Source organism: Chionomys nivalis, chromosome 8 (assembly GCF_950005125.1).
Source record: "Chionomys nivalis chromosome 8, mChiNiv1.1, whole genome shotgun sequence".
In the NCBI taxonomy this organism is placed as follows: Eukaryota; Metazoa; Chordata; class Mammalia; order Rodentia; family Cricetidae; genus Chionomys; species Chionomys nivalis.
Window position 1 is genome coordinate 13,652,898 of NC_080093.1, and position 12,886 is coordinate 13,665,783.

General features: G+C 40.5%; 1 protein-coding gene across 1 annotated transcript in view; it reads left to right on the top strand.

Moving 5' to 3' along the window:
* Nt5c2 (5'-nucleotidase, cytosolic II) overlaps positions 1–12,886 on the top strand; it is a 141,038-nt gene that overhangs the window by 104,183 nt on the left and 23,969 nt on the right. Inside the window, exon 3 of the mRNA XM_057777186.1 lies at positions 2,739–2,812. Within this exon, the coding sequence (XP_057633169.1) occupies positions 2,739–2,812 (74 nt within the window). The remainder of the gene's footprint in view (positions 1–2,738; positions 2,813–12,886) is intronic.

The following is a 12,886-nucleotide window of genomic DNA, read 5'->3' on the forward strand; positions in this document are numbered from 1 at the left end:
AAATGATTGCTTCCTAATTAAAGTGTTTTATTAATATATTGTGTGCACGTTTGTGCAGATGTGTGTATGTGTGGGGATGCATGCCACTGCAGGCAGTTGGGGAGGTCAAAGGACAACTGAGAGTCTTTGATGATGTTCCTGAGATTGAGCTTAGATTTTTAGGCTTTACAGCAGGTGCTTTTGCCCATCTGCCAGATCAGATTTCCTAATTTTAAGAACATATAAACTTTTGTAGCTCTGTTGACCCTCAAAAGACATTTACCAGGAAGTAGAAAAAGACAAGGTCTCCTGAGTAAATTGGGAGCATGGGGACCTTGGGAGAGGGTTGAAGGGGAGGGGAGAGGCAGGAGGGGAGCAGAGAAAAATGTAGAGATCGATAAAAATTTTAAAAAAAGGCATTTACCATGGTATATGTCACGGGAGATCTGTGTTGTAGCCTACATCCAATGAATGTGTTGATTGAGTAGGTAATGTGATTGGTTACGTCAAAGAGGAATGAGAAATATGACTTTATGGATATTCAGCAATGATTATTTTGGCAAAAGCAGATTTTCATATTCCTGAATATGTTACTCCCAGAGGTTAACAAGGATGTGCTGTTCTTGCTGTCTTTTGAAAATGTGTGTGCTTTTGAGATTTCCATGGCGGTGCCTATTGCAGTCTGACTCTAAAACCAGCTAACATCTTTCTTCTATTAAAATTGAAATCACTTTTTAAAAATTATATGGTTCTGTATCTCTTTCTTAGAATACGTAATGTGAAAGAAAAGTCTTGCTCAGTTCACTCCTGCGTATATCTCCTTAGGATATTTTAGGCGTGCCAGCTGTTAAGGCTCTGAGCGAAGGTTTATTCAGTTGGCCCCTTTGCCGGACTTGAGCCTGTGTGAAGAGCCCCAGCATTAGTAGTAGCTCTTAGTTTTTAGAGTTACAACCATTATTTTGTGTCTTTCACCTCTGTTGTTTTCAAAGGATTTATGTAGCTGGGGACCATCAGTAATGAAGGAGATTTTGTTATCAGTGAAAAAGCAGGGTAGAATTCGGGAGGATCACTGTGGTGCTTGGAGTTAAGTTCTTGTTTTTGTTGTTTTAAGGTCTGTAGCTCAGTGATAGAGTGCTTGGTGTGCAAGCCCTGCATTTGCTTTCCTAGCACTTCTAAATAATAAAAACACGAAACTAACAAAAAGGTTAGGGTAGTATCATTTCTCCTCTAGTTCTTTTTTCTTTCCTCTGTCAAATTCTTTCTCTTCGCTTACCATACATAAGTCAAGATGAAATAAATACTGATGTTCAAAAAACTAGGTTTTTTTTTTTTTCTTTTTTCACTGTATAGTTGGGGATGACCTTGAACTTTTGTTCATCCTGCTTTCACCTGGGACTTCAGGTGTGTGCTACTGCACCTGGTTGTAGGAAGTGCTGGGGATTGAACCCAGGGTGGGTGTGCATGCTCTGTTCCGCAGACCTTGGGGAGTTTTTTGTTTTGTTTCCATTTTAGACAGGGTTACACCATATATCCTAGACTGACTTGAACATGAGATTGGCCTGCCACGGCCTTTTAAATGCTCCTTCACACCTGCCTTACTTCTTTATTATTTATTTACTTGGGTTTTGTTTTCTTTTGAGACGGTCTACATGTAGCTCAAGCTGGCCTGGAATATGTGATTTTCCTGCTTTAGACTTTCTCTCGTCTGCTAGGGTTACAGGAATGCATCATCATATCCAGCTATTTATTTATTTATATTTTATTTTATTTTACTCTTTGGTTTTTTTGAGACAGGATTTCTCTGTAGCTTTAGAGCCTGTCCTCAAACTCACAGAGATTCGTTTGCCTCTGCCTCCTGAATGCTGGGCTTAAAGGTGTGCACCACCACCACCCAGCCAGCTGTTTATTTTTTGTTTTGTCCCGTCTGGCTTTGAATTCCTGGGCTTCAATGCTCCTTCTTCCTTAGCCTTTTGATTACTTCAGCACTGGGATTACCTTATCACCGGGCCTACCTTACTGCTGGGCCAAACTGCTAGAAGTCTCCTCCTCCCCCTTTTATCTAAATGGAACAGATAAATAGCAGAAAAGAAAACCCAGTTAAAAAATAGGCAAAGGACCTAAATAGACTTTTTGCTCAGAAAGACATATAAATTGCCAACTGATATGTGAAAAGGTATTCAAAATTATAGACCATCTAATTACCAGGGAGGTCCAAATTAGCATCATAATTAGATATACAAAGGTGTTGCTTAAATTGTTATAGCCAAAGTGGAAAATAGCACCAAGTTCCCGAAGAAATTAAAGTAATGTAAGTAAGTTCCTTATGAACCAACAGTGCCTTAAAAGGGAGCTTCTACTATTTGCAATGACAGAGATAAACTTAAATGACATTAAAGTACAGGAAGAAATACAGCACAATATCACTTACGCGTGAAATTTAAGAAAAAGTTATATAGATAGATATAGAGGATAAACTAGTGGCTGGGAGTGGGATAAATAACTACAGTTACCTTGGAGTCATTTGCCGAAGATCTCTAAGTACATGATGAGCACTGCAGTGGTCTGGTGTACTCGAAACCGCAAAGGAGAGAGGAGGGAAGCGCTGGACCCCCGTAGTCATTGTGTGTATGTAGCATGTTAACACCTTAAATAATACAGTAATATAAAGTCAGCTGGGAAAATAATGAGACAGTATAGAATAATAATTTCATTAAACTTCAATGTTAATCAAGATACAACTTTCTTATTTTTTTCCATAGGGTGTTTGTGAACCGAAGTTTAGCCATGGAAAAAATAAAGTGTTTTGGTTTTGATATGGATTATACCCTTGCTGGTGAGTAATGATTTTTTATTTCTTAAGAATTGCTGGTTTTGGGCTGGAAAGATGGCTCAGTGGTTAAGAGCACTGACTGCTCTTCCAGAGGTCCTGAGTTCAATTTCTAGCAACCACATGGTGGCTCACAGCCATCTATAATGAGACCTGGCGCCCCCTTCTGGCTTGTGAGCACACATGGAAGGAATGCTGTACACATAATAAATAAATAATTAAAAAAAAAGAATTGCTGGTTTTGATTCAATATATTGGGTCCACAGGCAGTTCAGTAATCACTTGTCCATGTAATTAATCATTTATTTGGCTGCAAGAAGCTTTTGTTGGATTGTCCTTCCATTGAGATATATGAAGACTGAAGATACCCAGTATTCTTGAGACTTGTTTTCTGAACTTGTACGGATAGTTAGAAAAAGTCCTAATGTTTCTTTAAAACTCTTATAAAAATCTTTTTAGTAAACTTATAGATTAATGAATACATTAATGTGTGTATTTGGGCATTTTTGGCTCTTATTCTTTTAAGCTGTTCTTCAAAAGTAGAAGAATTTTTTGAGACAAATATCACACTATGCTCCAAGAAGACCTGGAATTGATGCGGGCTGGCGTGGACCTGACATGGATCTTCCGCATCTGCTTCCAGGTGCTGGGTTTATAGGCATGTGGCAGTGCCCAGCTTAAAGATAAATTTCTGGATTTCTCACTCTGCTATAAAATTAGTTATTGAAGTTTTTAGTATTTTATTTTTGTGGATCAGGGTGGGGGTACACCCAGCCACAGAGTGTTTTGTTTGTTACTCCATTTCCATGTTTGTTTGATTGTGGTGTTAGGAATCAACGCTTCAACCCTCCAGCATCATAACGATTTACTCTTTTTTAAAAGAAGATTGATTTTATTTTTAGTTATGTGTGCACATGTGTGTGTGGGGAGGTGTGCACATAGAAGCAGGTGACCACCAAGGCCGGAAGAGGGGGTCAGACCCCTAGACTTGGAGTTACTGTGCTTGTGAACCTCCTGCCTCGGGCGGCAGTAACTGAAGTCAGGTCCTTTGAAAGAACAGCGCACACTCACCTGTTTAGCATCTGTCTCTCAGCCCAGTAACAGTTTATTCTTAGACAGATAGGCCATGTGTTCATTTCCATCAAAATGGTTGCATGAGCTTTGCTCTTTATTACAATCTCCTTAAAGACTAACACTGTGCTCTTTCTTCCTTCTGTCTCTGAGATATAGCTGAAATAATCAATGTATTAGGCTATAGTTTCATTTCCTCAGAACTTAAAATTTTTTTTGACGGCATCATCAGTTTATCCTTTACCTTAAGTAGTGGTAGGTTTGATATATCGGTTGAGTACCTGTACATATGTTTAACACATACAAGTGCAATTATGATACTCAAAAGAGTCTTTCAGAAATTCATTTTAAAAATTGCCTTTAGTCAGATATGGCAGTGTGCACTGGGCCAGATATGGCAGTGTGCAGGACCAGTATGGCAGTGTGCACTGGACCAGGTATGGCAGTGTGCACTGGGCCAGATATGGCAGTGTGCACTGGACCAGGTATGGCAGTGTGCACTGGACCAGGTATGGCAGTGTGCACTGGACCAGGTATGGCAGTGTGCACTGGACCAGGTATGGCAGTGTGCACTGGAGCCGCAGCAGTCAGTAAGCCATGATTGAAGGACGGCGTCCATCATGTGCAGGGGCAGCCAGTGAGAGCCCTCTGTAAAACAGTGAGATAGACAGAACTCTAGAATGTAAAGCTTGCTTTCCTGAATGTTGTCATTAAAAGTAAGTGAGTAACTTTTGACACTGCTAAAACACACAAAAACACAACAAAAAAAAACCCATAGAGAAGACTTTTTATTAGAAAAATGTTCCATGAAATACAGTGATAAAATAGAAGAGGTATGCGTTGTTTGTGCCTGTCTTTAAGGTTTGAGTGTTTGGGATAAATACTTTTGGTATGTATGTATGTATTTAGTTAGTTATTTTGAGGCAGGGTGGCCTTGAATTTATTATCTCTCCTCAGCCTTCTTAGTGCTGGCCTGCTTGGTGTGAGTCTTCGTTCATTACGAATCATTCCCTGTGCGATTCTGACATCTGCTAAATTCCCTCACAGCATTAAAAATTTTGTTTCTGTGTATGTGTGTTTTGCTTGTATTTGTCTCTGTACTCCATGTGTGCCTGGTGTGCAGGGAGACCAGAAGAAGGCATCGGATACCCTGGAACAAGAATTAACACACTGTTGTGAGCTGCCAGGTGACTGCTAGAAATCAAACTTGGTGCTCTTAACCTCTGTAACCTCTAAGCCATCCCAGCACATCCCGTTCCCCAGAGGACTTTATAATATAGTTGGAGGGCTTGTTTGCTTGCCTTTAAGACAGTGTCTCACTGTCCGTCCTAGAATTCTGCACACTAGGACGTCCTTAGCTTTCAGCTTTGTGTGCAGTTCAAGCTGAACTTGGACTTGTCGCAAACTCCCCTGCCTCTGCCTCCTGAGAGCTGTAGCTTTGGATAATCTACTTATTGGCTTGTAAGTGTCTCAAGGTCAAGGGTTTTCCTTTTCTGTATTTTATGTTTAGTGTTAAAGTGTTATATGGTAGCTGCTAAATCCATACTAACTTTAGGTTCATGTGTTCTAGTCTGCCCTCTAGTCCAGTGATTCTTAACCTCTGGGTCATAACCCCTTTGGGGGTTGCATATCAGATATCATGCATATCAGATATTTACACTGTAATTCACAACAATAGCAAAATTACAGTTATGAAGTAGCAATGAAATAATTTTATGATTGAGGGTCACCATAGCAAGAGGAACTGTATTAAAGGGTCACAGCTTTAAGAAGGTTGAGAACCACTGTTCTAATCTCTTTGAATCCCCACATTTTGTTCTTTTAAAAAAATTTCCTGATAAGACAAGTCTTTTATGTTACTGTATGAATTATTAGAAAAAAAAATCACACCCCGACAAAACCCCTCCATTAGAGGCAACGCTGTAGAGATGGCTTAAATCAGCATAGTGCTTTCTGCACAGCTCTGCGAGCCTGCGTTTGCATCCCCAGAAGCCATATAAAACGGTTGACTGTGACTATTGGCTTGTGATCCTAGTACTGGAGAGGTGGAGAAAGGGAGATCCATGGGGCTCACTGGTCAGCCAGCCTTGCCAGACAGTCAAGCTCTTGTCTTATAGAGCAAAGTTAGAGGTGCTTCTGTCCCTTCATGCTCTACTCCAAGGCCTACATGGAAACTCAGCCTACAGACGTAGCCCCTCCAAGCTCCAGGTTGCTGACAGGCAGACCTTGGAGCCTTGCTTTCAGGGTAGGGAGTGTGCACCAGTGTGGACCCAGCATGTAGGTGCTGGGCATCTTTGATGAACCCCAAGGCTTTGAAGATCCACAGCAAAGCTCCTCGTCCAAAGAATCCAGGATAAAACTGAAAAGTGTTCTGTGTTTGAAATCTCTGGAAAAAAACAACAAACTGGAAAAAATCCAAATAAAAGTCAGTTTGAAGAAAAATATTTCACCTTGACCCACTTTCTGTCATCATATCTGAAAACCATGGAAAGGCGAAGGATCTTGGAGGGCCAATCTCTCAGCAAAGATAGCAGTTTTCTTATTTCAAATAAAAAGGAGACAAAGTGTGCATAAACATTGGTTCAATTTTCTCCAGTACCAAGTACAGCGTCTGTATAGACACAGATTTTTTCCTATCCACAGTGTGTTATCAGATGCCTTGTCATGAGGAGTAAAGATTCTTCACATTGATGTCATTAGATAATACACTGAATAAAGTCAGAGTTGTGTGAACTCAGCTACTTCTGTAAGAGATGCAGGGACAAGCTGGTGTTGGAACGCAGAAGCAGGAACGGGTTCCTTTTTAAAGTCGATGTGAGCCAGTCTTACAGCCCTGTCTGCCTTTATAAACTGTCTATCCAGAAGCCAGTCCATTTGATGAGATAAACCATCCAGTGTCCAAAAGCCAGCAGGCTAAACTCAGAATTAATACAGCTGACAGTAAATACAGTGGAACCCAGCTTAACTTTAGTTGAAGGAAAAGAGAAAAAAGATCATGAGTGTTGCTTTCAGAAATTTGAAGATCTTGAAACTGTAATTGTAATTTTGTTCTTGGGATTGATATTTTAAAAGTCTTAATAATGTTTTTATGCTTCAATCTTACTATTCTAATTATAGTTTGCAACATAATTATAAATACTATACTCTTTGATAGTGGTTCAGTCGGTAAAGTGCTGTCCCCAACCCCAAGTTAGAATGTCCAGGATTGAATTCAGTAGTTTCTATTAGTGATTCCAGCTTTTGGGGGATTGGGGAAAAGGGATCTCTGGAGCTCATTGGATAGCCAGCCTAGCCAATAAGTGAGCTTCAGGGCAGAGACCTTGCTCGTCTCATAAAGGTGCTTGCCAGGCAAACTTAGAGGTCTGAGTTCAATTTCTGGAACATCTGTAAAGGTGGAGGAGAAAATGGACTCCACAGAGTTGTCCTCTTACACGCACACATGTGCAGTCACAGGTGCCCCCAATAATATAATTACACAAAAAAAGTGGAGAGGAAGACACCTAACGTCATTCCTCTGACCTCCATATGTGAATCATATGCACGTGTGCACACATATACAACACACACTATACATCTACTCAGATCAAAAACAAGTAAATAAAATTTGAAAATAAATATAAACAAAGTAGATGGTTCTTGAGGAACATCACCCAAGGTTGACTTTTGGCCTCTATAAATACACACACACACACACACACACACACAAACACGTGCGCGCGCCTGTACTTGTATCTGTTCATACCCACAACTTGTATGCACATGAACACAGACACACACCAGACAGACTGACCACTGGAATTTTTATTGGAATTACCTTAGTTTTGAGATAAGTTTGTCAAGAATTCATGTCTTAGATGTTTTGTATTTAGTATACCCACATGCTAAATCTTTCTATTTACCTAATCTTTACAGTATCTCTAGATGGCTTGTGACTTTCAAACTGATTTATTTTATGTGTATTGTATGTGTGCCTAGTGTCAGCAGAGATCACAAAAGTATGTCAGAGCCCCTGGAACTGGAGTTACAGAGTTGTGAGCTGCCGTGTGGGTTCTGGGAACTGATCCCAGGTCCTTTGCAAGTGGATCCCGTGCTCTTAACTGCTGAGCCATCTCTCCATTCCTTGGTTTGTGGTTTTTGACATAATGGCATTTCTACGTTGTGAAATTTAGTTATTGTAGATCATTAATATATTTTGTTATTGATTTGTTTTGTTTTTGAGACAGGTCTCACTGTATCAGCCTTGGCTGGCCTTGAACTCACAGAAAGCACCTGTCTTTGCCTCCCAGATGTTAGGATTAAGAGCATGGTTCACCACATTCAACACAAACTTTATTTTTATTTTATTTTTTTTGGTTTTTTGAGACAGGGTTTCTCTGTGGCTTTGGAGCCTGTCCTGGAACTAGCTCTGTAGACCAGGCTGGTCTCGAACTCACAGAGATCCGCCTGCCTCTGCCTCCCGAGTGCTGGGATTAAAGGCGTGCGCCACCATCGCCTGGCAAACTTTATTGTAAAATTTCATTTTCTAGTTTTTGTTGGCATTTAAAATACACCTTTGTCTATTACCTTGTCTAATAGAAGTCATTCAATAAACATTTGATTTTCTATTAGGAGGTAAAGGAAAAAAACTATTGTTTTTATCTAAAAGAAAAAGGTTAAGCCGGGCGGTGGTGGCGCACGCCTTTAATCCCAGCACTCGGGAGGCAGAGGCAGGCGGATCTCTGTGAGTTCGAGACCAGCCTGGTCTACAAGAGCTAGTTCCAGGACAGGCTCCAAAGCCACAGAGAAACCCTGTCTCGAAAAAACAAACAAAAAAAAAAGGTTAAATATTCTATTTTAGTCATAACTGTTTACATCTGTAAACAGTTTTGTTTCCCATGGTGGCTAAAAAGTCTCTCTAGCATTAGATGTGGTTGTATTTATACGCACGCGCGCGCACCCCCCCCCCCCCACACACACACCCACACACAGTTCAGAAGCCTTTTTTTTTTTTCTTTTTTCTTTTCCTTTTTTTAAAATTTTTCGAGACAGGGTTTCTCTGTGCAATAGTCCTAGCTATCCTGGTACTAGCTCTTGTAGACCAGGCTGGCCTTGAACTCACAGAGATCCTCCTGCCTCTGCCTTCCAAGAGCGCTGGGATTAGAGGTGTGTGCCGCCACCACCCAGCTAGTTCAGAAGTCTTAAGGGAATAGGACAATATTTGGGGCTGAGGTTGTTATTTCTATTTATTTAGTTCCTTCATAAATATAGATGGACACATTGACTCTTAGCTTATAACTATGAAAATTGAGCCAGTGGGTTTAGTGGCGCATTCCTTTAATCCCAGCACTCGGGAGGCAGAGGCAGGAGAATCTCAGTGAGTTTGAGGCCAGCTTGGTCTACAGAGTGAGTTCCAAGACTGCCAGGGCTATATAGGAAGACCCTCTCTCAAAAACAAAACAAACTGTGAAAATTGTTATTTTTCTCATCTGGTTCCTCTTGGAAGCCACTTTGGTCTCCCTCCCCCCTGTAATGTAGAAGTCTGAAGGTTTTGTTTTTTGTTATTTTGGTTTTGGTTTGGTTTCACTTTCTCATTCTTAGGCACTATGATTGACAGGATGCTATATACTCCCCAGACCTGTATCCCTAGATCTAACTTGTTTAGCTTCTGAGCCATTTCCATCAGTCCAGTGATAACACCTTATTTGCTTTCGTTAGAACAGATGGATACCATGGCTCTTATCCAGTCTCCACCAACTCTCTTGAGAAATTATCAGGCAGACAAGAACTAACATCTGTAAGTCATGTACCTGTAGTAGGAAATGTTATGAACAGTGTGCCTTTAATCATAGTAGTTCCTTGAGCTCGGGGTCACTGGGAATGTTTACAAAGAAAGCCAAGTCAAGATATAAGATGGCATACACGTAATACAGGAAAAAAGAAATATCTTTACTTTCCATTTACGCTCATGGACCCTTAAAGCAAAGACAGGTTAGCAAGAAAAAACATTGTTTTGTGTTCCAAGGAAACAAAGACCCTGAGAGATGAGAGGACTTGTGTGTTTTCATGCTAGGATTTGTGATAAAGTAGACAGTCACGGGAAGTATGACTGGACAAGGGTATGTTCAGATTCTTCCTGCATCTTCAGAGAGAAAGATATTTCTTTCTCTTCCTTGGTGGTCTAGCAGAGTGGTGGTATTTCCTAATGTTTATGAATTCACTAGCCCTGGGAAGATGGCTAGGTTTTCCATACCAGGTATGATTTTCCTCCTGTTGAATGGGCTGAAGGCCAATTAGACAGCAGTTGGTTACACTCACTACCTAGCCATGTTGGTGACTGTTGTGGTTCACATTGTGGCAGCTGGGGAGGGCTGTTTACTTGCTTCCCTCCCTTGATAGCTTACATAGTGTTTTTCTAGTACCATGGACAAAAGAGGTTTCAGATCCTGTCCAGCATGAGTTATTTGAGTCTTGTGTTTTAAGCGTTCAGTGTCTTCAGCAATAGGGGCCGCCCTCAACCCCTGAGAGGCAGCCAAGGCATTAGTAGTCTCTGTTGCTTTGAGAGTCATTTGGACTATCCCAACTAACCATTTAAAAGGAGGTTTCTCCTACTTAGTTTGGGAGTTTTGTAAGTTTATATTTCGGGGGGGGGGGGGCATTGTCAGCCCAAATAATTTAACTTCCTTTAAGATCACACAGACATTTATTAATTCTTTGAGAATTTAATATACTGTATTTTGATCATACCCACCCCACAACTTCTCCTATCTCTTCTAGCTTTATCTCCAACATTCTCCTCACCAATTCTTAAAAAAACAACCCAGTGAATCCAGTTTGTGCTGCCTGTGTACTCATGAGTGTGTACTGGAGTGTGGTAGACCTATCAAGGGCCACACTATTAAAGAAAACTGACTCTACCTATGCCAGAAGCCATTAATTGTCAATAGCTTCTCAGATTGGGGACTAGTGAGCCCATCTTCTACATGCTGGAATGTTGACTGTTTAGCTCAACATTTTCTTAGAAATAATCTTAAAGAAATAGTCTCACTATATAGCTTCTTTAAGATATTTTAAGTACTAAGATAAAATTGTGTATATTTTCCTTTAAAAAGAAATCTCAGGGAGAGGCTAGTGTCTTAGTCACTGTTTTAATTCTGTGAAGAGACACCATGACTAAGGCAAGACATATGAAAGAAAGCATTTAATTGAGGACTTGGCTTACAGTTTCAGAGGTTTGGTCCATGATCATCATGGCGGGGAGCATGGCAGCCTATAAGCAAGTACTGGAACAGTAGCTAAGAGCTACATCCAGCTACATCTTGATCTATAGGCGGGGGGGGGGGGGGGCGACGACGAGTGAGCGAGCACGTGCCCAAGTCCACTTCTAGTGACACACTTTCTCTAACAAGGCCACATTCCTAGTCCTTCTAATCCTCTCAAATAGTGGTGCTCCCTGGAGACTAAGCATTCAAATATATGAGCCTATGGAGGCCATTTTTATTCAGACCATCCCAGCTAGAAACTACACAATTTGAGCTATTGCCCTCATCTATTTATATGCCATATCATTAAGCTACCTTGGTTGAAATCCAGTTATCTCAAACCTAAGTACTTTAAAGTACTTCCCTTAGCATGGAGAGAAGCATCAGAATAAAACTATTGAAGAGTATCAGGGAAGAAATTAAGAAAAACTAGCCCCTGATAATCCTGCTGCTAGCAGAAGCATCTCGGGACTGTTGATCTTTACCCTCTAATAAACACATAGCTGGTGCATTCTGATTTTATATTATTGTTACTGGAATAAACTCAACTTTCTTGACATTTAAATGGACATTTTTATTCTCGTGACTTGTTCACTTGGACTGGAGTCCAGGGCGCCCATCACGTTTCTGTCCGCAGTTGTAGGTCCTCACCAGACTTCCCGCAGCAGAGGCCTGTGAAGTGAGGAGGACACAGTCGAGAGGAGATGCTCAAGTCACAGTGCTCTTCCCCCCTTTGGGCGCTGATACATAAAACTTAGTAATTTAAGCTTTTCTGCCGTTGTGGGACAGTGATAGGGTCTCCCCAGGCCAGCCTCAAACTCCTTATGTGTCCGAAGATGGACCTTGAACTCTTTCCCGGGCTGAGTTAGTTGGCTTCTTTTCTGCCCTGTCTGTACTTTCTAAAGAGAGTTAGAAATACCTGTTTGAGTACCTTCAGGCTAAAGGCTTTTTGTTTTTGGGGAAAAAAAATGACTCGATTTAAAAAAATACAAATTAAAAACAGTACTGAAGATACAAGGTCCTGAGAAGTATCTAGATATTCTCAGGGGGAAAAAAAAATCTTTAGTTAAGTTATTCTTTTTCCTTTTATTTTAAAATAAGCATTCTTTTAACACACTGTTTGTTTTTGTTTGCTTGCTCGTATGTCCTCGTGTTTGTTTGAGTTTTATTATGTATGGATCTTTGCCTGGCCTGTGCTCACTGTGTAGACTTGACTGGCTTTGAACTTGAGACAATCCTGCTTCTGCTTCTCAAGTACTAGAAGTACATGCGTGTGACATCATATCTGGCTTAATACTTTTTTTAAAAAAATATATGCATATGCCTGTGTGAATGTATGCTTCTTCTGTGGGTAACCGAGGAGATGGGAAGAAGTGTTGTAGGCCCTGAGTTACAGTTACAGGCAGTGCGGGTCCTAGGACCTCAACTTAGGGTTCTCTGAACAAGCAAGAAGTACTCTTAACCGCTGGGCCATTTCTCCCATTCCCTGGCTTGGTACTTTAAAACAAATAAATCTCTTAATTACCATTTAATTTTGATTTTCAAGAATGGAAATATTGGCAGCATTTTACAGCCTACTTATTTACTTTACTTACATATTTAGTAACTTGGAGTGTTTAAAAAATATAACTAAATGTGTTCCATGGTATCTAGCTTCTTTATTTTTTATGCAAATTAAAATTGAAGTAGTTTAAAGAAATTTCCAACCTTTTAGATTATTTTTATTTCCTGGGGTTAGAGAAAAACTGTTGCCTGTGTTTGCTGCCTGGGT